At 35.5% G+C, this 25,677-nt stretch overlaps 1 protein-coding gene across 1 annotated transcript in view; it reads left to right on the top strand.

Annotated features, from left to right (window-relative positions):
• The window catches only part of EDIL3 (EGF like repeats and discoidin domains 3), a 423,141-nt gene that overhangs the window by 155,552 nt on the left and 241,912 nt on the right, over positions 1-25,677 (top strand). The window contains exon 3 of the mRNA XM_046001012.1: positions 4,348-4,377. Coding sequence (XP_045856968.1) covers positions 4,348-4,377 — 30 coding nt within the window. The remainder of the gene's footprint in view (positions 1-4,347; positions 4,378-25,677) is intronic.

Genomic DNA, 25,677 nt, shown 5'->3' on the forward strand with positions numbered 1-25,677 from the left:
AAAAGAAAGAGCGTTTTTTTCCAGACACTTTCTCAGAAGATTGAGGAAGCCTCCTTTCCAAAAGCCTCACCTTACCCAAGCACACAAAAACTTGATCTTACACATCAGTGTCCCCAAATGGGTCATTTGCTTACCTAGACAAGTAGGCAGGAAAATGGTGGGCAGGAAAATGGAGAAGATTTATTTATTTCTGAGATGTAAATAAACTTCCTCTGTAAATCCAAAGGAGGAATCATCTTCCCCCAAAGTACTGATGTAGATATCCACATAAACCTGAAGATGATACAAGAGAGCTTTCAGAGCTGGTGAAGTAACCCCAGTACACACTGTGAATAGTTTCCTATAAGCCTGCTAATTTACTCCTTCAGTTTCAACAGCTGCACCCATGGATCTTTCCTAATGCAACAAATTTTGATGGGTATAGCCATCATTCTCAACATTTTGTGTTTGTAACAGTCACCTGCTGCACTTTTTTAAAATGCTGAAAGCTGAACTGACACCCAAATTCAAATTCAGTAGATCTGGGGCATCTTAATGGAATGGTGATTCTGCTGTGAGCAATGAGAGGACCACAGAGTTGTTTTCTAGATCAGATACGTATTTTTACTATTTTTCTGCTGTTACTGTCATTTCTGTACATCCTTCTGCACTGTAACCAAGCAGAGCGATACAGAGTTATTTGTTTAGTTTTGTTTTGCTTGGTGCATGTGTTTTGGGTTTTGCTTTTTTTTTTTTTTTGGTAAAGCTTTTATTTATTTATGGTGGAGATGGTGGGGAGAGGGCAAGAGGGGGTAGGAGCAGAGGGAGAGGGAGAGGGAGAGAAAGTCTCAAGTGGACTGTACGCTGAGCACAGAGCCTGATGCAGGGCTCCATCCCACAACTCTGAGATCATGACTTGAGCCAAAATCAAGAATCAGACTGAGCCACCCAGGGGCCCCAGTGCATGCGTTTTTAATTTCCAGAATTAAAGAAACTTGAATGTGACGAAGATGTATTTTTTGATTTGCTGATTTCAGTGAATTCTGAGAAGCGAATGGAAAAGTGAAAATTAATTTGAGTAGCATGGCATTATCTTCTGTGGTAATTATTTCAGTTAAATGTCACTAAATGGGCCACTAATGTCCACTTTGAGGCTTATTTGTACCTATGGGGCTCTAGCTGCCACCTGTTAATAGTTCATGATGCTCTGTTTGGTAGTGTAGCTAGCCACCTACAAGGCCATCTTTGCAGAGGTAACTGCAACAGTGAATTAATAGTAATACTAACCCATATGTATGTGTGTTTGTGTGTGTGTATTTTAATAGTATGAGTATTGGTTAGCGACATCTTTGTATCATGACGAATCACCGTTATGGAGACATTGTATAGAAACAGAACTCTGTGCAGAATTGTGTATCTGCAAACTTTAATATTGTTAATCTGATACAAAGATGCTTTTAGGTATTAGAGGCTTAAGCGTAGGTTAGTGTACTGCTTACCCGGCAGGCTTTGGTTTTAAGACTTTTAATCACTGAGACTCCTATAAATTTGGAATCGTCTGTTCTTCTGTGCTGGGTAGTTCTTTCTGAAAATTTCTTGCTTATCCATATGTAATGGAGGGATAAAATCTCAACATTTCTAATCTTTCACTCCTTAGGCATCACATGCTTAGGATATTTTAACTACATACTCCAGATCTCACCTGCCTGTGTCTATCCCTGGATTGTAGGGATCTTATGAAGTTTCCTGGTCCTTACATTCACTTTTTCCCCCATTATGTTTAAGTCCAAGTAACATCAGAGATCTAACCAGTCCTCACTCCATGATCCTTTTCTCCTTTTTCCCTTTCTCTCTTAATGAATACTGAATCAACACTTTGGGAGACAGTAAGGGATAGTGGAAAACGTTTGGTTTGAAAGTTACATTAACATGATCTCAAATTCAAATTGTCCTTAGACAAATTGCTCAGTCTGTATCTATCAAATATGAGTACTTTTCATCTCATCATAGGCTTATAAATTGAGTTCACACACATAAGGTGATCCCCCCCTCACTTTGATTCTCCAGACTTTGACTAACAATGACCATCTAAGTCAGCACTTCTACAAGGCTTTATGGTATTTTCCTAAAAGGGAATTCCTGGAAGCTACTGACAGTTTTCCTCTTCGAACATGTTATGATATATTTTGGACATAATAAAGCAGCAAATGGCTTTTTAAATATTTATGTTCTCCACACCATGCATGCCAACTGTGTTTGCTCTCTCCATTCCTTCATGTGCCAAGGAGACAAGCCAAACAGTGTGAGAGGAAAACCCTGTCAGGACACAAAGTCAGCTTGTCTAAGGTGTCTCTGTGCAGATGTAACCTTAATGGGAAAGAGTAGAGACTGCTCCCTGGTTACACAGTGATGCCTTGATTAACGAATCACCTGGGAACAAAGCTCCTTTATAAGCAGTTCAGCTGAGTAAATTTTTATTTTAAAACTTCATGAATCAAATGAAATAGCACTGACTGGTGTCATATAACTCAACGGTCATATTCGGGGTAAGCTGCACTTGTGTGTACAGAACAGAAATACCTCCTCACAGAGTCTGTCTGTTAGTGTAAAGGTGAAGAGGTGCATTCTAGGCCAAATTGTGAAGCAACTTCAGGTAAACTCTTTTTCACTCTTATAACCACCATGCTCAATCCCCTACATACGCATAGCAGATTATTACCCTTGGAGTCTGGCTGCTCTTAAGAATTTCTGTCTGTTAAAAACAGGAATCAGGGGCGCCTGGATGGCTCAGTGGATTAAGCCGCTGCCTTCGGCTCGGGTCATGATCTCAGGGTCCTGGGATCGAGCCCCGCATCGGGCTCTCTGCTCCGTGGGGAGCCTGCTTCCTCCTCTCTCTCTCTGCCTGCCTCTCTGACTACTTGTCATCTCTCTCTCTGTCAAATAAATAAATAAAATCTTTAAAAAAAACAAAAAAACAAAAAACAGGAATCAGTTATAGTTCATGTTACCTTTGAGTTTGAGTTCATGTTACTATATATATATATATATATATATATATATATATATGATTTTTTTTTATTCATTTGATGGAGAGAGAGACAGTGAGAGAGGGAATACAAGCAGAGGGAGTGGGAGAGGGAAAAGCAGGCTTCCTGCTGAGCAGGGAACGCAGTGTGGGGCTTGATCTCAGGACCATGGACTCATGACCTGAGCTGAAGGCAGAGGCTTAATGAGTAAGCCACGCAGGTGCCCCCATGTAACCTTATATTGATGTTATTTAGTAATGTCTTGGGGCACCTCAATGACTCAGTTGGTTAAGTGTCCCATTCTTGATTTCTGCTCAGGTCATGATTTCAGAGTTGTGAGGTCAACCCCTGCATGGGGCTCCGCACTGGGTGTGGAGCCTGCTTCAGATTCTCTCTTTCTTCACCCCCTGCTAATTTTTTTTTTTTTTAAATTTCTCCCTTTCAAAACAGGAATCAGAATGATTCACACTTTGAGTTTTAGTTCATGTTACCTTAAACTGATATCATCTAATAATATCTCAATCCTGGCTACAAGTTAGTATTGTTGAAAGAGATTCTGACTTAACTGGTTTGAGGTGAAGCCTAGAGTTTGGCATTCTAATATTAATTCATGGTTGTGAACCACTGCTTTAGCATAAAGTTCTGTTTTACTATTGTGACCTCTGCTTTTATAATATCCATATTTATCCTATGTGGATTGTAGACCACGTCTGTCAAAACCCCTTGGATCAACCTTCAAAATGCAGGTTCTTGTGGCCTCACCACGGTATCACCACTTCTGAATCTTAAAGTGTGTGGTACCTGTGAGCTGAGTGTGTTTGTGTGTAACCCCTATCTTATTTATAATACCTACTTCATGGAAAAAAATGTTCACTATTAACAATGCCTTTTGATTCCTCTTTGCTAATAGAAAATTCCCATGATGTGGTGACAGTGGGGTATTCATATGTTATATTCAATTTCTATTTTTAACAATATAATTCATAGTAACTATAATTTACATTCAAATTAAATAAGGTCAGTCTTTTTTGCAAAAGGAAGGGAAAATCAGATTCAGACAACTGAATGGTCTTTTCTGATAAATAAGTATTTTAGAGTATAAAAGTATATAAATATTAATTGAATGGAAATACCCATTAATTTGTCATTATCCAATTATCTAATGACAGATTTCTGTAATTTTATAATTTTGTAATTCACAAAATTACAAGTCAGGAGCTTATAAGTCATTGTTTGAAATGCAGAATATATTTATGTTCAATTTTTCTTTTTTTCTCTCTCTCCCTCCCCACCCCCATCCATCCTCTCTGTCTCCACCTCACCCCTTTTCCTCTTATCATAGCATCAGATGAAGAAGAGCCAACTTCTGCAGGTAAAGTTCTTATGTTGCTAAGATTATTTCTATTTAATTTAGTGCCCTTGTTAATTGACCCCTCTTTACCCTTTGAAGTGTATTTATTCAGGTTTCAACCAAAAAACTGGCATAGTTTTATTTACTGACTTTTTTTAAATTTCTTGGACCCATTACACTGTCCCAGATTAAATGATGTTGGTTATAAGTTCTAAATAAAAAAAGAATTGAAAATAACTACCACAGAGGAAGGCACAATATAAAATATCACATCAACATGAAAGAATAAGGAAATGAGAAAATTAAAACATTAAGAAAAATGCCAAAAATAATAACACGAGGAGGGAAAACTAAAATGATAAAATGCAGAAAATGAATAAAATGAGCAGAATGAAAAAAAGAAAAGTGATAAAATGAACTTCCATGGTAGTTCATTTCAAATATGTAACTGGCACTAAACATGCTCCTCATTTATGTTTGGTTAAAAATCATATTGTTTTCTCAAACATTCACTTTATTTAAAACAAGTTTTACAGTTATAACTTAATGATTCTGAGACTTGGCAGCATAACTCTGCTGCTCATCCAGCTAACCAGTGTTTATCAAGCACAGGCCCAGGTTTGAACTAAGTACTATGAAGAATGCTAATGGTAGAGAAGGTATTGTATCTTCAGCATGGTTCTGGGACCATGGGATGGATCAAAGAGAAATGCCAGGAGCCTAAAGACCAGACACATTTCATAAGGATAAAGTGAGCGGCACAACTGTTGAGGTTAGCAATGAATAAAAGGCCCAGGCAGACCAGCAGCATCAGGAAAAAGGAGTCAGGTCCTGAGATTTAGGGGTCAGAGGCTGGTCTGAAGAGGAAAACCAGATCTCAGTACTAGATTCCTTCTTAGACAAGTAATTGAGGAAAGGAGTTGGGTCTGAGAAACAGAGCAGGAAATGGTTACTAAAACCAACGGACAAAAGGCAGTCTGATTTTGTAGGAAGGAGGAGGGAATCTAGCCCAGTTACTGGAACCTAGGTACAAGGTAGGGTCATTTCAATTCATATTTGAGCTGGTTCCAGGCTTCCTGATTTCTACCCTCCTCCAAAAGTGGCCAGATGGGGATTTTTAGCTGGAGGAGTAAATTTGAAAGATCAAAAATTCAATGGAAGAAAATGAAGTAGAGGTCTTACAGATATCTTTCATAATAAACCCCAAGGATGCCTTACTGCATGATACTCATTATAATGCCTTTGGTAACGGAATCACAGAATCAGATAAACTCTCAATTATTTCATTTTCATAATATCATTAGTTTATAGTCTGATTTGGATGCTAAGGGTTCCCTGTTATTTTCTCCCAGTTTAGTCAATATTGTGTAGCCCATTTTAAGAGCGATCTAATCACATGACTCTATAGCAAACTCCTCTGTTGCTATGACTCCTCTATTGATATGACTCCTCTGTCTAGTTCCTGACTTCTTTTTGCCCTTACTTGAGGTATTAGTGTTCACAGGGTTACCAAAAGACTCTGTGTTTCTCAGCCTTAGCTGAGTTTTCTTCTTGTAACAATCCTTACAAGCAAGATGCTTTTCTAGCCCAGGCTCATTCCTCTTCCATTTTATTTGCTCTGTTGCCTGCCAGACAATTCTGGTACGATAGACAATGAATTATTCTTTTTGCACGGGGAGGATTAATTTTGACCTAGTATAAATGATATTTAAGTATAATATAACTATTTCTTTGTGTGATTTTATTATTTTTAAGTTATTTTAACAACTTACCTGCCTACTAAGAAAATCTTTTGGTAAATGCAACTGAGTATTTTTTTCTCTAAGTGTTGTTTTTACTCCAGAATGATCTGAACATCATAAAGTTTAAATTCTAGTTTAAAAGTATTTTTGTTTTTAGATGTGACTGGGTGTTTTTCTTGTGATTTTAGCACAGACTTTTAGAATAGAACAAATGTATTCTTAAGGAATATATTAAATAAAAGATTTCATGTACAGATTAGCACTGAGAAAATTTGTCATTTAGGAAAGCAGGCACTGCTTCTATATAAAACCTTCTAGTGGAGTTAAATGTTTTAATTTTATCAAAGTATATAATAAAAACAGTATTATTGCCTAGTATTAAGCCTTTTGACAAAATATTTATTATGAGATTTGTAAAAAGTCGGCTTTACAATGGATATGAATACTTGTAGAAAGTGCATTAGGATTATTTTAGTTCTTTTTGGTAACTTTTGCAACCAGTTTTCTCAACATTTTTCTTAAATGAATATTTATTATCGGTTTATGTTTCTCCTTCAGTAATAATTATCAAAAGATACCTTTTATTTAAAACTGTTATGCAGAATATATTTATATATTTATTTCGTATATGGTTAATAATTCTCAGTTTCTACTCTTATCTTCTTCCATTAATAGAATTTATGTAGAATAATCTTCTTTAAGCTCAGACTCATTTTAGAGTCTTTTATTTTTTTTATTTCTTTCCTGGCTGTTTAAATCATCAGTGAAATGCAATCTTTTGTTTGTCCTCCAAATTTTACCTGAATTAAACATTTATATGCTTCTACATGAAGTCTTCAGTATCTTAATCAGACTCAGATTCTTCCTTCAGGTTCACAGCATAATTGGGCAGTAACTTCTTCAAATACGTACTTTAATTTCTTTAAATGAAATAATTTGAATGTTTCCATTAGGAGATCTGCTACTCCTCAAAATTCAATAGGAGAAGAAATAATAAAGCAAGTGGGGGTTTGGAGGGTCCTGATTATTGGTTATTAATATACAAATTATGAAATAAGAATGATTCCTCTAAGCAAATCTACACATGACTTATCAGTGCAGGTCCCTAGTGGATACTGAATGGTACTGTTTATTAAATATTTGCAGTGTATGGACATTGTATAAGAAATCTAGGTTGTTTTTATCTGACAAGTATACAGAATTGGATTAATTATAATTCCACAGTGTGACAAATTCTCATTGTTCAGAACTGTTTCTAAAAAGAATAATAAATAGGTTTCTTTTTTTTTTAAGATTTTATTTATTTATTTGACAGACAGAGGTCACAGGTAGTCAGAGAGGCAGACCGAGAGAGAGGGGAAGGGAGGCAGGCTCCCCGCTGAGCAGAGAGCCCGATGCGGGGCTCGATCCCAGGACCCCGGGACCATGACCTGAGCCGAAAGTAGAGGCTTTAACCCACTGAACCAACCAGGTGCCCCTAGAATAATAAATAGGTTTCTATCTTGAATAACATATAGTGTGAAAAAATCAGAAAGATAAACAATATAACTCTGAGAAAATTAATGAGTTATTAGGTAGTGTTTTACTCATGTTACAATGCTACAAAATGATATAGGCCTTTCTCTTTACTAAAGCGCCTATTTGATTAGCCTTTTATTTAGAATTATTATGAATGCTATTATTAAAACAGATAACTGATCCCTCCAATCTATTTCCATATTACAATGTTTACAATATTTTTAAGCTTTATTCTGTATTTATTTATTCAAATATGCCTAGTTTCTCTTATTTAAACTTCTAAATTGCCATGCAAAAAAGGAAGTGCTTAATAACTGCTTTTTTTGGTGTTATTTTGTGGAGGGGAAGCATAAAACATCACATCTGTGTTTCTCCTCTTGTGGATATATCCCATTATTGAATATGAGCATCTGCTTGTTAATCATTCGGCTCTGAAGGTTCTGATGGGATGCATTAGCCTAGGGGTGCATGTTTTGTAGCATCTGAGTTACTAGGGCAGTTTCACCTAACACCTGTTTCTGTAACTACTGAAAGCTCCTTTTTATTTATCTTAGTTGAATCTTATGCTCAGATATTTAAATATCTTATTTCATGGAGTATAAAAAGCACATCCATGAACTATACAAGAAATTTCTTCAAACTAGGTTATATCCCAATAATTACAAGCTAATGAGATTCATATTTTTAGAGTGGCCATCCAGATGCTATACTTTCAAATGAATCACCGTTAGAGGTGATACATAAAATCCAATTATGTTGCTGTTGCTCAGCTAGTTTTTGGAAGCTCTCTTTTGAAATTTCCTTCAGACTCTGTTTATGACATTGTAATATAAATTATTCCTTTACAGTCTCAGAACCATGCTATTATATTCCTCAGATTTTGGCCTAATAAATATGCCTTCAAAAACAAAGATTTGCAATTATTATAAGTGTATAGTGTGTGTGTATCTGTGCGTGTGAAATATAGATCAGTTTGTAACTTTAAAAAGAAATCAGTTTCTAACTTTTGAAAGGTGATACATGATATTTAGATTAAATTTCATAAAATAACACTCTTTAATAAAGTTAAGTCAGTGGTTGCTTCCCACTAAGTTGCACAAATTCAATTTTCATTTATCTTTTATTTAAATTTCATAACAGGGAGAGGCGTCATAAACTGATTATACCAGTACTTTTGTCTGTGTCCTTTAAAAAATTAAGACATTTGCATTAGAAAAGTGACCTCTGAAAATGAGCTAATCTATATAAAATTTAATTTATTAACCATAAGGTATATTTAATCAAGCTTATCCTCACATAAATTTCCTCATTCCTCTTAAGTTATTTTGACTTATTAGCTATTATTTTACCTCTCTAGAAATACCATTTATTCATTAAGGTGGTGAAATCATTGTAAGAATAACAACAGGGCCAGAAATGAAAAATGTTACTGAATGGGATCAAAATCGGTTAAAAACTGGCTTGTCAATATTGTGGAGATCTTGTAGCTCTACAGCCGGACAGTGGCTAAAATTAAAACCACTTATTGTTTTATTCCAATCACCGCAAAAAAAAAAAAAAAGCTTGATGATTTTTTCTTCCATTCTTGCCTAAGGAGATATTTTTAATTGTTTTGTCACTTTTTTAATATTAAAGAACTGGGTTTGGGCTTATATAAAAGTAGCTGTTAATATGGAGCTAACAAATGACGAAAAATCATGATTAGAAAAAATGGAACTTTCAGGTGAATGTAAAAGAATCTTTTTATAAATCAGCTATGTTAAAACACTAATTTATGAGAGCCATACTGTTCTTTATGTTTATAAAGTTAAGATTTCGTAGTTTACTTAAATGTTAAACTTATTCGAGAACTATCAATATCTGATCCCACTTGGTAGTGATGCTAGACATTGCTCCCTGGGTACAGTAGTTTATAATAAACTTACTGGTACCTCCCCGATGCCCATCAGAGATGTAGACAGTAGAGACTGGGCATACCAGAGCATCATTATTTTCACTGATTCCTTCCAAGTCTTTTAATATGTTTAATCTTTCAAAAGACCAACTTGGCCATTGAAGAAGTACACACAACACCAATCATTTAACATATAATAGAACACTGACTAGCAGTAGTAAAGATTTGTAACTATAGTTTTACATATATAAATATATATTTGTGACCTTATAGATAAACCATAATACATGGTTATATGGATAAACCATGTGTGTGTGTAAACATATGCATATATGTATGGATGTGTGTGTCTGTGTGTCTGTATGTTTAAAACAAATGTTACATATTTCCGCAGCTAAACACAGTACACAGAGTGATTAGATATTTTCCTCTAACTTTTAAAATACTTAATTTTGGCCCTAAAAAATCTTCCCTTTGTTTATAGTGAATTTTGTGATGTTCTTCACTATGCTATAGATTTCTTTTAGACTCGTTCCTGTTTTTTTATGAAATTTAATTCTGCATGGCTGACTTTGCTCAATTATTCTACAACCCATGCATTTTGAAAAGGAATAAAGCTTACCACATTATTCTCTAATGAGCAAGAGCTGCTTTTGCATTCTGATCTTAGCACTTTATTTCCTTGGGGTCTGAAATAGAGCTTCACATCCTCATTTTTGTTCGCCTTATATTTGTTACAAATTTTTTCCTTTTCTATATAGACATATTTTCCCTATAGTGCTTGGAGAAACTTTACTAATTATTTTATCAAGTATATTCTTGTTCATAAAGATATGCTAAGGAAGCTGAAATATTAAAAACTTACATATAAAAAGCAGCAGTTTATTGCTACAGTCTCTAAAAACCAGAAATTATCTGCAGCTTCTCAATGGAATAAGGAAGAAACCATTGCTTCTAAAGATTTAACTTTGTCCAGTTTCCTGAGGCTTTAGTGAAAAGATCAAATAGAGTGGCTTTTTTTTAATAAAATAAAACTTTTCTATTGATGTGTGATAGTATATTGAACTGTAAGAAAAAAATAGTTGTTATTTAAACCTCTGTTTTATGTAGATAATATTTTTTCACATTTTTGCTAAGATAAACTTCACTGTAGTATAGGATTGTGTTACCAGTAGGGAATTTGGGAGGTTACCTACTCCATATCTTTTTCTTTGGACAAGTTTAAACATTAAACTATCACAAGAGGAAAAAATTATATTTGTACCTCTGTGAATATAGATATAGTTATATAGTCTATCATCTTTCCCCAAAAAGTATAAATCTGAACTTGAAGTAAAGTTAAAATATTGCCAAGAGATATGGAATAACAAAAATCCCTCATAGTATAACTTGAAGATATAATTTCTTCAGTAGTATATGTTAATATCTAGCAATGCATGCATTCTAAAAAGTTACTATGTGACATGCTTTCCTTCCTTCATTCATTCATTCATTTATTTTTGAGAGAGAGAGAGCAGGGCAGAGGGAGGCAGAGATCCTTAAGCAGGCTCCACACCCAGAGCAGAGCCTGATGTGGGGCTTAATATTATGACCCTTAGATCATGAACTGAGCTGAAATCAGAAGTTGGACCTCAACCAGCTGAGCCACCCAGGTGCTCCTGTGTGACATGCTTTAGTTGTAAAAGCAAAGTCAGTTTAGTATTGCTTGAATAATAAGGGATTTTATTGTCTCACAGAATTGATAATGAGTAACTCATTAATATCAAAAGTCTGTGTTTTGTTTTTCTTTCCCCATCTTTTTGTTCTGTCTTTGGTAGTACAAAATTTATTTTCACTTTCAGACTGGTTTCCCTTGTGGTAGTGACGTCTGCCAAAAGCTACTATGGCTATGTGCACCTTTATCTGTGTCCAGAAAGAGCAAAGAAAGCAAGCATCCTGAGATCCACTCTAATTGGACAGGCTTTGATCCCTTCTGCCATCCCTCTGAAACAGCCAGCTACTCAAGCCCTTCCCCTGGAGCCTGAAGTTAGTTTCTGCTTTCTCTCAAGATCAGCAGCTAAGGGGCAGATACTTAAATAAGAATCAGAATACTCTTTTGGAAGAGATAGGGGGAGATACACACTAGTTCAATGATCAGTAAAGCTCATAAGTAAGTGTTATAACACCTCTTTGTCATTTTTAACTACTTTCTTAGCTCTACATTTTAGTATGTTTTTTCATATTTTTTTATAAAAATTCTTAGGAGACTCTGGAAATCTGGTTGTTGAAAAATAACCTCAATACACATCTCAGTAATACTAAAGTCTGTACTCATATTTGCAGTATTTTACATCATGAGTTTTTAAAATCTCAACTTCATTGTATACTTTGTTTTTCTCTCATGTGTTTAAAAATATTTTTATGCTTGCCAAAACTGCATATATGTATTATCTTTATTGAGCTGATCTTTCTTTTTTGCTTTAATGATCTGTTTCTACAGAAACTACAAAAAGTTTACTCAACTCAAGTTCTTATGTGCTACTAACTGTAATCTTCCTCTCCCACATTTCAAAAAAATGACAGTCATGTTAAATTTCATTGTCCAGAAATTTCCAAGAGTATTAAATACTGTCATTACTTAACCCAGGCTAATATTACAGATAAATATTTTTTATCATGAACGTATAGCCAAAACATAAAGAATATTAGAAAATGGCTCTTCAAATTTAGTAAACTTTTTGAGCCTGGGGGAAAAAATGTGATTAATCTTTGCATGTATGTTGCTACAGCTTTAAAAATTCAACTTTTTGAAACTCACTTCCATCATAATGCTGAAAAAGCTCCAGAGGTATAACTAAAATTTTGATTTAATGTTTGTAGAAATTTCATTTAATAATAGTTAGATTTCTGTGCTGTTGCCCTTTAGAATACTGGTAGAAAAACCAAAAATGAAACCCAAGTTAATGATAAGCTCAAATACTGAAAAAGCATCAAATTAAAAACAAAATGATCATAAAGATATACAAATGGAAGCAGAGAGTGTATCAGTAAGGATTCTCCAGAGAAGGAGAACCATACAGGGGCACCTGGGTGGCTTAGTCAGTTAAGCATCTGACTCTTGATTCTGGCTCAGGTTAGAATCTCGGGGTTGTGAGATCAAGGCCCACGTCAGGCTCACGCTGAGTGTGGAGCCTGCTTAAAAACTGTCTCTCCCTCTCTCCTGCCCCTCCCCATCCAGTCCTGCTCACTCTCTCCCTCTCAGTCAGTCAATAAACCATATGTGTATGTGTATAAATACATAAAATATATAGATATATATGTAAAATACATATAATATATATTTAAATATATGTTACATAGTGTGTGTATGTGTGTGTGTGTATGATTTATTTTAAGGAATTGATTCATATGATTGTAGGCTTTGGCAAGTCGCAAATGTGTAGGGCAAGCCAGATCAGCTGGAAATTCAGATAGGATTTTTTTTTTAATTACCATACAATGTATTATTTGCTTCAGGGGTACAGGTCTGTGAATCATCAGTCTTACACGATTCATAGCACTTACCATAGCACATACCCTCCCCAGTATCTATCACCCAGCCACTCTATCCCTCCCCCCCACCACCCCCAGCAACCCTCAGTTTGTTTCCTGAGATTAAGAGTCTGTTATGGTCAGGTAGGATTTTTAGGTTACAGTCTCTTTTTTTAAGATTTTATTTATTTATTTGACAGAGAGAGAGGTTACAAGTAGGCAGACAGAGATAGAGAGGGGAAGCAGGCTCCCTACTGAGCAGAGAGCCCAATGCAGGCCTCGATCCCAGGACCCTGAGATCATGACCTGAGCTGAAGGCAGAGGCTTTGAGCCACCCAGGTGCCCTTTAGGTTACAGTCTTGAGTCAAAGTTCTTTTTTCCAAGGGGAACCCTAGGTTTTACTCTTAAGGCCTTTAACTGATTGATTAGATGAAGCCCACCCACACTGTAGAGGCTAATCTGCTTTTTGAAAGTCAACTGATTATAGACAGCTACAAAGTATCTCCACAGCAACATCTAGGCTAGTATTTGACCAAGGAACTGGACACCATAGTCTTAGCCAAGTTGACACATAAAGTCTAACCATCATAGAGAGTGAATAAAAATTATGTAAATGTAAAATATTTTAATTCTCTATATAAAGCTATTTCCGGAGAAACAGATAAGCACAGTTTCTAACATTTAATAATGTGTTTGTTGTTCCACTATCTGTACACACATATGCTTTGAGCTTCTTTAATTTTTTTAATCCTCCCTGCATTGGTTGGATTTATCTTTAAGGCCATCTCCAATTGTCTGGTCCATTTTTTTTGTTGTTTCTAGTTTCACCTCAAAGTTTAATACAAATAGATCACTGAGAAGTATTAATTTAATATTCCAGGGATTTGTGGGCTCAAGGAAGGCATTAAACTTCCTAGTTCATGATGTATAAGATAAAACTCCATGGACTTGCAAGCCTGAACCTATGCTTGTAGTGCTTTTATCGTCAGATAGCTATCTCCTGCCTGGAGAGTATTTTCCTTTTATAGCTTTCATTCTCATTGTCTGTAAAATGGGATAATAATAATGCCCACCTTATGATTTGCTATAGGGATCAAACATGATGATACATTAAAGCACTGACCACATGATGCCCATTCTATAATAAGGACAGGGAATCTAAATACTATTTTTACTTTTGTTATCATCAGTGTTGTTTGCCATATTATTATTACTATTACTATTCTTATTTTGATTATGATTATCAAGCAATATGTGGAGTGTTCTGTGTACAGTATTTTACTTAATTTTCACAATAAAGCAATACAACTTAAAGATAAAATATATCTATATACCATCTATCTGTCTGTATTCCTACTTCTAGAGGAGAATACTGAATTTTAAAGCATTAAGAAATATGCTCAAAGTTATGTAATTAACAAGTAACAGAAGCAAGATTCAAATTCAAGTTTCCCTGGGAAATAAACTTGTATTTATTCTACTTCAACAAACTCTGCTTTTTTTATTCACTTATAAATAGTTTTAAATAACATATATTTCTTTCAATTATAAAAGCAATACACAGTTATTCAATTTTTATATGTATATCATAAAACTGAACCCAATAGCATGCAAAATTTTACCTATCATTTTAAATGATGGTCTGATTACTATAGTAATTTATGGACCTTGTGGATATTTTTTATTAAAAGAATAAAATAGGAACATATAATGTATTTTTATCCCCAGGGGTACAGGTCTGTGAATCGCCAGGTTTACACACTTCACAGCACTCACGATAGCACATACCCTCCCCAATGTCCATAACCCCCTCCCCCTCTCCCAACCCCACCTCCCCCCAGCAACCCCCAGTTTGTTTTGTGAGATTAAGAGTCATTTATGGTTTGTCTCCCTGCAAAAACAACGAATACTGTTACGCTGAAAAAATAAATAAATTGTATATCATTACAAAAAAAAAAAAAAAAAGAATAAAATAGGAGATGAAAATCCACCTGGTTGCCTCCATCCATATTGAATATTTGCATTTAAAAAAATAGTCTGCCTCAACCTAGCAGTTCTTACATTCTTCTCCATCCCCATGGCTCAGGGTGGAAGCTGGACATAATTTGTACCCTGCTCCGTTAACCCCCAGATGCATTTTCTAAGAATGCCGCGTTGTCCTTCTATTTCTGTAAAGCCAGCACAAACCCTGGGCACCTTCCCATCACAGGCAGGGCTGTGCACTCACAGGTCTGTCTGACAGCTTCTCCCCAGGGTGTCTGCATGACTACTCCATCACATCTTTCCTATCTTGATCCAAAGATGTCTTCTCAGGAAGGCCTTCTCTTTGGCTCTAAAAAGGTCACACCTTTTCCACGTTGTCAGGTCTCCTGGTTTGATTTACTTTTTAATGTTAGCACTGTCTGAACACTCTACATATATAGCTTCTTTATTGTCTCTTCAGGCGGAATATAAACTCCCGAGACATGGGATTTTTTTGGTCTGTTTTATTCACTACTGAATCTCCAGCTACTAGAACAATGTTTGGTATGTGGTAGATGCTTAATAAATAACTTGTCGTATGATTGAATTGACGAGTAAAGTCAGCCATACTGATTTTATGCTGATTCTAAAGCACTGTCAACCCAAGAACATACACAATTCTGTAAAAAATGAAACAGGAGTCTGATGACTCTGATATATTCTGATATATTTCCCCATTTAAGAAATAAAGGATAACACTTATAATTTGCTAAGAATCTTAAAGATGCTTTAATATTACTGAAATCCCTTGACATTGGTCTTTGTTTTTCTGCTTTTGTTGCCACTAGAGTAAATGTGTTTTGCTTAGTAATTCTTCCAGGGTGGTGCCCTAACAGTGTCAGTAATTTAGCCATTGTTATTAATTGCTGTATGGAAACTGCAGCAGTGATTTTAAGAAGCCTCAAACTTGACACTAACCGTAATCCAGTGCAGGGCATGGGCTGGAGAGTGGGTGGCTTGGGGCAAGGAGGCAGCCCAGAATGCACAAAGCTGCATACAGGGGCTGGGCAGGCTTGCAGGGACGCTGGGTTGCCTTAGTTTGAATTCCAAGAGGAATGAGAAAGAGCCTGCAGTGGTTTAGTATCATAGCTTACATTGATTCCTGTATCCTCAAGCTCACAGACGCTTTCAAGAAATCTTTTCTTCAAAGTTGCATGGATGGTAGATACCTGTGTCCTCAAGCTCACAGACACTTCCAAGAAATCTTTCTTTCAAAGTTGCATGGATGGTAGTTTTTTTTTAGGACTTGGAGTAGCACACTTAAAAATAAAATGGACCAGGCATAGTATATTTTGGGGATACACTTATAAAAAAAAAGATGGTTACCTAAAGCAGACTTTCAACTGCTAGACTTCACCAAGATTTAGAGGTTCGTTCCCTATTTATTCAGCTAATTTTCTGCTTCTCTATACAGAAGTCTAAATGAGAAGTACCCAGTATTTTTTTTATCCAGTTTATGTGATATGCTTAACATAATATCCCTACCTATTCGTATCTAATTCTCTGCTTCTCTAGACAGAAATCTAAATGAGAAGTACCCAGTATTTTTTTATCCAGTTTATGTGATATGCTTAACATAATATCCCTACCTATTCGTATCTAATTCTCTGCTTCTCTAGACAGAAATCTAAATGAGAAGTACCCAGTATTTTTTTATCCAGTTTATGTGATATGCTTAACATAATATCCCTACCTATTCATATCTAATTCTCTGCTTCTCTAGACAGAAATCTGAGCAAGAAAATATCCAGTATTTTTTTAATCTAATTTAAACAATATCTCGTATTTCTATCCAATTTAAATAACATTGTTGATTGTTTCAAAAGCTTACCAGAGGCTTTTGGAAAAGAATGAACAACCCAGTTCTCAACAAATGAAAACAAAGAATAAAACCCACTGTACATATCCACCAGTGGTTTGTGCCAAAGCTTTAGATGTTCTGCAGAGGACGTCAGGATACCCGTCTGAGACAGAGGCACTCTGAAACCATTTCATCCCATAACTTAGCATTGAAAAATGAATTGGTAGGAGTTCTGCAAGTACTGAGCTACTAATGTAAACAAAGCTAAGATAAGAAAAATTAGGAAGTGAACAGACAGGGATTCCCCCCCCCCCCCCCCCAGAATTTGAACATTCTGCACCTCTACCTATCTAAACACATTGTTTTCCACTGTTTATTTAGAAGATCATCAAGAAACCATGGACAATTCTGATTCTTGTTCCCTGTGCTATGCCAATCCTTAGTCTGATAATCTTTAGGCAGAATACTCAAGGACTTTGTCTAACTTCCAAGACTGCTGAGAATTCATAGAGCTGTAGAAAAGGAAGATTAGCATATTTTTAAGTAACTTGAGTTTTCAAACGAGATTTTATTTTCAGTCTCTTTTGTGTCTGTCTCCCAGTTGCTCTGTCTCCCTGACACTTGGGTTGGAGGTAGGAAATTGAGGGATAAAACTATTGATTCCCACTAATTTTATTCTTACTCTGGAAATGAGGGAACCAACAAAATCTGGTCCCTTAAGGCATTCTTTCATTTTACTCATGAAACCTGTACCTGGTTTTTATGACCTATCACACCATGTTTCTTCTCCCTAGGCGATAACAGCCTCCTCTATTCCAAATCATATAAGCTGTGCTCATTCTTACCTCAAAGCTTTAATTCACATTTTTCTGTTTAGAGCATGTGTTTCTTTCCCTGTCATATCTCCAAAACCTGTCCATCTTTCACGCTCACAGGGTATGGAGATGCAATAGTTTCTTTCCTTACAGGGATTTGAGTTCCTTTGTTATGTTCTGGATCTGCATTGGAGTTGTTTTTCCACTTGGGCTGGGGACTCACTCTTGACTGTGAGCCATCCTTCTGTTGCATTCCCAACAGTGCTGAAAACAGGTCTGAATACCTGCTTCATGATCTCTAGAGCGTATCACCAAAAGTATTATCACCTCTTGAGACCATAAAACAGAAAGGGAGAAAGAGAGATCGAAGGGAGAGGGAGAGCAACGATCAAAGAGTGGTTTTCAAACCTAGAAAATTGTAAACTGTATCATAGTAGCCATATGCAGACAAATTACAACTATGTAAGTCACTTTTCTTGATTTATATCATTCTCTAATCACTTTGATTATCTATAGCTATATTAGTTTCCCAGGGTTTCCATAACCAATTACCATAACCTTAGTGATATAAAACAACACAAATTCACTCTCTCACAGTTCTGGAGATCAGAAGTCTGAAATCAAGGTGTCATCAGGGTCGTGCTCCTGCTGAGCACTCTAGAGGGGAGTCCTTCCTTGCCTCTCCCAGTGCCAGCCTCTCCCAGCCGTCAGTGTTTATTGCCTTCCTTGGCCAGAGCCACAATACTCCCATCTCTGCCCCCATATTGGCATTACCTCTTCCTTTTCAGTCTGTGGTTTCTCTTATTCTTTCTATTATAAGGACACTTGTCATTGGATTTAAGACCCACTCAGGTACTCTAGAATGATCATCAAGATCCTTAATTAGAATCTTTTTTTCAAATACGGTAACATTCAGAGGTTCCAGGGATTTGGTTCTGGATATATCTTTTGGGGGAGCGCTCTTCAACCTACTACAGCAGCTGAAGTAAGATGTGGTAAATAAATGTAAAATGAATTAGCTTTTTATTTTCTAGACCTGAAGTTTTTAAGTAAATGAACATGTTAATGTGTAATGAAAGATTCACAAGAGTTGGTAGAATATTTTTTTCTTGTGTACTTCCTGGCTTTAAAAAATTGGTCATAAAAATATAATGTTGAGATCCTAATTTATTCAACAAAACAACGTGAATAGCATTCATAAGCCTGCAGATCTTGTGAAAACCTCAGCCAATAGAATTCAATAAAGGTGAAGCTAACCTCAGTATCAGTGGAAATTGTTTAGTTTGAAGAAATGATTTCTAGGTAAAAAAAAATTAGATAACAACCATAATATGTAGTATTTTAAACTTATGTATATTTGTGAAACATCTGGAAAGAGAAAAAAAACAGAGATAATATTATGACCACATTATAAAGTAGCTTCTTTTCATTTTAAAGAAGAAAAGTAATATTCACAAATTTCTTCTTAAATATTTTGACATAATTTTATAATTGCTTGATGTTTTATAGAGTCTCCAGCTTTAATACTGGATTTGTTAATTTGTAAAGGCCAGGGAAAGAAAAGCAGAACTGTAGATTATAGGTATCTAAATGCCTTCACCTTACCCAGTCAGCTTAGAGTGACACAGAATTAGAAAACATAAAATTAAACCTTACCTTATTTCCATTTCAATTTTATCACTTATTGGCAGAAAAAAAATCATCTCAATATGGATGATCTATTTTGAATAGAAAACAAATATTTACTGTGGTAAATGAGAACAGTCTTGTCCAAATTCATTTTAGCAATTTGGGAGCTAAAGCTTGATCTTACTGTAGTGAATACAGGAATGACTATTACTACTTTAAATTTCACTTTCATATAATTTTAACATGTAAATCTTGTTGGTAAACGGACAATATTTTTTACATCTAGAAAATGTCCCCTGAGGGGAGTGATGCTAAAAGGTGAATTAGAATGGGCTTAGAAACAAGTCTAAGCTCTTTCTAGATTCAGGTAACAAGAACCAAGTGTCCCACTATGATGTTGAAATGACTCGTGGGAAATCATCACGTTGAGTAACTTGAGGGATAGAGCAGAAAATACCAGTAGATGGCTGTAAAAAAGGATATGTCAGGAAAACATTTTAATGGAATTTTTTCCACTTTATTTACCATGAACTGGCTACTGAATAAATATGTGTTTTCTGTTGCTGAGTGTTATAGCACTGCCAATGTTTCTATCCCATGATTGATAGGAATTGAGAATAGCTTTAGTGTTCACCATTTGTCATTAAAGAGTCAAATTCTTCATTAAAGAGTCAAATTCTTATAGAGGACATAGCTCCTCAATAAGATTTTAAATATTATGGCTATTACACATTTTACATTGCCTCTGTGGACAAGATGCAATTTTACAGTGACACCTGACTTTATTGTTTTTCTTGCTCCATGTCAGATTACTGTCCATCCTTATTTTTGTTGGTTATTCGAATGTTTCTAGCTATTTCACATATTTTAGGGCTATCTAAAAACTTTCCTGAAAAAAGTGGAAAACAGATATACATAAACATATATTCATGACTGGGTAAAAGTTATTACTTTAATTTTCAAGTCTACTTGTAGGGCACATTTCATTTAAAAATTATACAAAAGTAACATGTCTCTTTTAGGTCATGCGGCCATTTTTTGATAGTTGGCCTTGGGCCAATTAACATGTGCTTGTAAATGGTCACAATAGAAAAAAGAGAATTTTAAGAATGATTTTGAGGTCACAAATATGCTATTTAAAAGAAGAGCATGAGACTCTTTGAAGGATACTGATGTACCCTGACGTTAACTGGAACTCAGGCAGACAAGGGAAGGACAGTTTGCATGTAGGTTTAGAGATAGAAACTGATTAGATAATGACTAAATCAAGGCATTTAATGGAGATGCATACAAATTTCAAAATAGAATTGAAGAAAAGGGAAGAATTTTATAATTAAGGAGTGAGCTGAAAATCGAAAACACGGAACATAGTTATAGAAATATATTAATTATCCTGATGGCAAAAATTTATCTACATTTCGATGAAAATAAGGGAAATGTTTTCTGTACCAAATATAGTCAGGATAGACAGTATTCAAAATATTTTAGAACTGATTGTGTTCTGTATTGTTAGTTTCAATGCGTATATAGAGTGATAGATGAAAAGTGAATCTGACTAGCAAGGTTATATAAATGTGTAGTTTTACTTGGACAATTAGTAACTTTCTAAGTACTTTAAATAATTTTGTAATAATGATTATTAGGTTTATTCACTGTGTCCAGTAAATGTCAATAAATGTCATAAGCATTATTTTCTAAGGTAAAATTGTGTTTGATGTTTTGCTTTCATTAGCTGTTTTAGAATTAAAGTAATAAAGGTACAGAGCAACAAAGATGGAAAAATCTGTGGGACAAACAGATAAAGGAAACCTATTTTCTAATGATGGAATCCAGTATCTGTAAGAATTGTTGCTCATGTCTGAGGAATGGCAAAAGCATATAATAATCCAATGTTTTGAAAGAAAGCATCTATCTACAGATGTACTTTCCTCACATGAAATGCTGCCTCTTTTCTGAGATGGGTAATATGAGATATGTTGTCTCTTAAGTTATGTAAATTGAGTATTTTTTTAGAGAAATGTTGACACATTTTTTTTATAAGTAAAGAATAACATCTTTTCAAAAGTCTAGAAATGAGGTGAGCCCTGGACTGAAAGTTTTTAATGGCCACTTGTGAGAGTACAAGGCTTCCATTATGTGATAGATTTTGTAAGTCACTCACCTAGGTGACCTTTCAATTAAATTATTGGAGTGCATTCTAATTCAGGATTTCCCTGAAGATCACTTTGAATATTCATCCAATTCAGAAGTTCCCATGCATCTCATTAAGCATTACGACCCACCAGGAACATGTGCTGTTGGCACACCAAAATCAGCACTGAGATTCAAATGCCTTTTGAGAGCAATTTGTGGAATTAATTTACCTATATGATTTAGGCCTGTTAAGGGGTTCATTCAACATCTGTTGGGTCATCTTTGCTAGAGACTTTTTATCTGAAGAAATAAAAAAATATTCCTAGTGGTAGTATTTACTTAATTCCCTGGATTTTAATTTAGGCAAACATGAGGTATAATGCTTATAAAACACCCCATCTTTGAGATTTGTTCAGCTTAATGTTCTGCGGAATATTAATATATTAAAAACTGAGTACTTCTCAGTTTTTTTCTCTCACAAGTTAACCATTTGAAGGCAAAATTCAGTAGTTTGAAGATAAATCTAGTTAGTTTTCTCTGCAGCATTCAACATGAACAATGGCGCATTACTTCTTGAGGTTTCCTGCCTTGACCTCTATGGTACTGTGTTCTTGGTTGGCTTTTAAGATGCCTGTTCTTATTTAGTGTTCTGTTTTATATGCCTCTTCAATGTGGTCTTAACTATCTCCTTGACCCACTTTTCTATAATCTCCCCCAGGCTTCCTGTGTAGACAGTACTCCCAAATCTGGGTAGCTAAACCTCTGTGACTCAGTTCTCTCAGTAAAATGGTGAAAATATGTAATCATTATTGGAGATATTATTTGTAGAAGACCAAGGGAAATAACCAACTCATAATACCTGTAAGGCTGCTTTCTCTTCTCCTGCTTTTCTACAGCCTGGTCTCTCTCCTGACTTTCAGATTTCTATTTTCAGATACCAGCTAGCCACATCTAATGGCCTACTTGCAAAAATAAATATTCTTTACTCCCCCCCCCCCCACCACCTTCATGTATTCCCTCTCTCAGTGCCATTACTGATATTTCTGTCAGGAATAAAACATCAAAGTTACCTTTAATTCTATTCTCTTCTTCAACATTACCCTGTATACTCATTTTTTTCTTACTCTGCAATACTGTTAAGTCTATCCCCTACTACCATCTCCTGACTGACATCCTATATTACTAAAAATCTATGTTTGCACAAACTTTGCTTAGCTTTTTATAGTTTGCAAAATACTATGCTTTCTTGCTGAATCAGTCCAGATGAACCTGGTTCATGCCTCAGGAAAAAGCCACATCCAGATCCAGTGGCTTAACATACATGGCCAGTGTGGGTCAGTAGGGGATCTTTGCTCATTGGAGATACTCAGGGACCCAGGCTAACAAGTCTATATCTCAACATTTGTTTCTACATCACCAAAGCAGTTTGAAGCAAATACGGTTAATCACTCATTAGTTCTTAAAACATCTGTCAGAAGTGATGCACATTACTTATATTATTGGCCAAAGAAATTCCCATGGTCACTATAAACTTCAAAAGGGATGGAGAAGTACAATCCTACCATGTATCTATGAGGGGAACTGGTACATCTGTGAAGTCTTAATGACTAAAATCTGAAAATTATGAGGACTTTCACACTAGGTCCCTTGCCAGTGTTGACATTCCTCTTCCTCAAACCCTCTATGATAAGATTTTCCATCATAGCCCTGCTGCTTCAAAAAATTCATTAAGGGGTGCCTGGGTAGCTCAGTCATTAAGCGTCTGCCTTCGGCTCAGGTCATGATCCCAGAGTCCTGGGATTGAGCCCTGTATCAGGCTCCCTGCTCAATGGAAGCCTGCTTCTGCCTCTCTCTCACTCCCCCTGCTTGTGTTCCCTCTCTCGCTGTGTCTCTCTCTGTCAAATAAATAAAATCTTAAAAAAAAATCAATTTACTTTTCTCAGTGCCTTTCATTGTGTATGCACTACACTTTTACTTAATTGTAGCATAGGCTGTGCTCTCTCATTTTACATTTAACAGAATTCCATGTAGATTTTAGCTTGTTACAAGTGGTTTTCCAATTTTTTATTTAATTGGTAATATTCTATTCTATGCTATAGTTACGTTATGTTGAAGGTTGCTTACCTATTCTTCAACTTGTGGGCACTTAGTTATTTCAGACACTTCATTTTTAGTCTATACAACATTTTTAGAAAGGCTAACTAAGTAGAGAGTTGAGCCAATTCAAAATACTGGATTATCAGGTCAGCATTGCCAGTCAGAGATTTGTCAAATCAGAGATCTTATGCAATATCAAAGTATCAGTGATTTCAAGGATGCAAGCAATCAAGAGGCATAGCCAAAGCGAGGAGAGAATTAGGACATTGATGACAGCTCCCCAGACCCTCCTTTCCTCCACTGGACACGTGCTTTCTGACTCAGAAAAAAAAAAAAAAAAAAAAGAATGCAACATGTGTTACCACATCTGTGAGGGTGGCGATGGAGAGCTGTTTAGGTAATTACCTATCTTCATGTAGTTGTATAGTTTATGTGACATTGCCACAGAACTATACTTTAGAATTCTATGAATTATAGATTAGTTTACCATGAACAATCCTAAACTTGAGACATCCTGCTAAAAGCATTCACAGATAAGGTTTCTCATGGTAGTAATATTATTATGTTTACAAAGAACTAAAACATCTACCTTCCTTCTTTCCCTTGGATCATATACCTGATGTAAAAAGAGAGAGAGAAATGGATTATATTCCAGGAGCTTAATTGTTTTATCCACAAGGTTCAAGTAGTATATATTTGAGAATTATTGAGAATTACTGAGAATTACTATATCCCAGATTATTTCTTTGTGACTTAAGATACAAGAAGTTGATTTTTGGGGCACCTGGGTGGCTCAGTGGGTTGAAGCCTTTGCCTTTGGCTCAGGTCATGATCCCAGGGTCCTGGGATTGAGCCCTGCATTGGGCTTTCTGCTGAGCAGGGAGCCTGCTTCCTCCTCTCTCTCTCTCTCTCTCTCTCTCTCTCTCTGCGCCTACTTGTGATCTCTGTCTGTCAAATAAATAAAGTCTTTTTAAAAAGTTAATTTTTTTCATTACCCAAACAAACAATATTCTATTAAAATGTTATAAGACATCCAGCTTTCCTCCACTCTGCACTTGAGTGCCTTATGCTTGATAAGTAGTTTTCTTAGGCTTTCCTGTGAGGGTTAATTTTAGTGGATATCATATGAACTGGAAGATTTGTCACTCTCCATATGAGACAGTTTTTCCAGTTTCTTTCCCACTATGCCAATATTTTCCAAGGAACTTGTTTTCTCTCTAACAATGTCTACATAGTAATGCGTATCTGCTGCTAACATTGGCCTGATTTAGACTTAAGGATTTTATTTTTGTCTCCTTTAAAATGAGTTTCATTAGAGTAACTGTATGACTAATCACTTCAGTTTTGTTAAAACAAGTATAATATGTCACCAAACTATATAATAAATTTAACAGCTCGGATGTGTCATATAAAAATATTCTCCTTTTATTTTTTATTTATTATTATTTTTTAAGATTTTATTTATTTATTTGACAGACAGAGATCACAAGTAGGCAGAGAGGCAGGCAGAGAGAGAGGAGGAAGCAGGCTCCCTGCCAAGCAGAGAGCCCGATGCGGGGCTCGATCCCAGGACCCCGGGACCATGACCTGAGCCAAAGGCAGAGGCTTTAACCCACTGAGCCACTCAGGTGCCCCAAAAATATTCTCCTTTTAAACTTGAAACCTCATCAATTAAAATACATAATAATTTAAGATGACGAGGCCATTCTTCTTTATGTGTGTTACAATTCCCATTTGGAGACTGTTGTTGTTTAGAACTAAGGAGAAAACTTGCTATATTTACTTCCAGTTACTCATAACTGTTAATTAATTTTTATGTCCAGTTTGCTTCATTGAAAACAAATATGCCTCATTGCTTATGTCTTCTGAAGATCTTTACATATGGTCATGATTAATCCCCAAGAAAATTTGAACTCATTAGATATATTGATTAATTAATACTCTGACTTCATTCAGAATGAATTTATAGAGGCATCTTTAAATTCAGGTATGAATCATACAATATTGATGATTCATATTCTTAATAAACTCACTCAAGAATATGAATCCCTGAATGTCATCTTGAATGCAGTCATCTGGGTTTTTCCTAATCTTTCAGGCTTCTGGGGTAAGTTTTTCCATATACTGTTAGAAACCCCCAAATGTGTAGATTTGTAACGG

The sequence above is a fragment of the Meles meles genome, chromosome 3 (assembly GCF_922984935.1).
Source record: "Meles meles chromosome 3, mMelMel3.1 paternal haplotype, whole genome shotgun sequence".
In the NCBI taxonomy this organism is placed as follows: Eukaryota; Metazoa; Chordata; class Mammalia; order Carnivora; family Mustelidae; genus Meles; species Meles meles.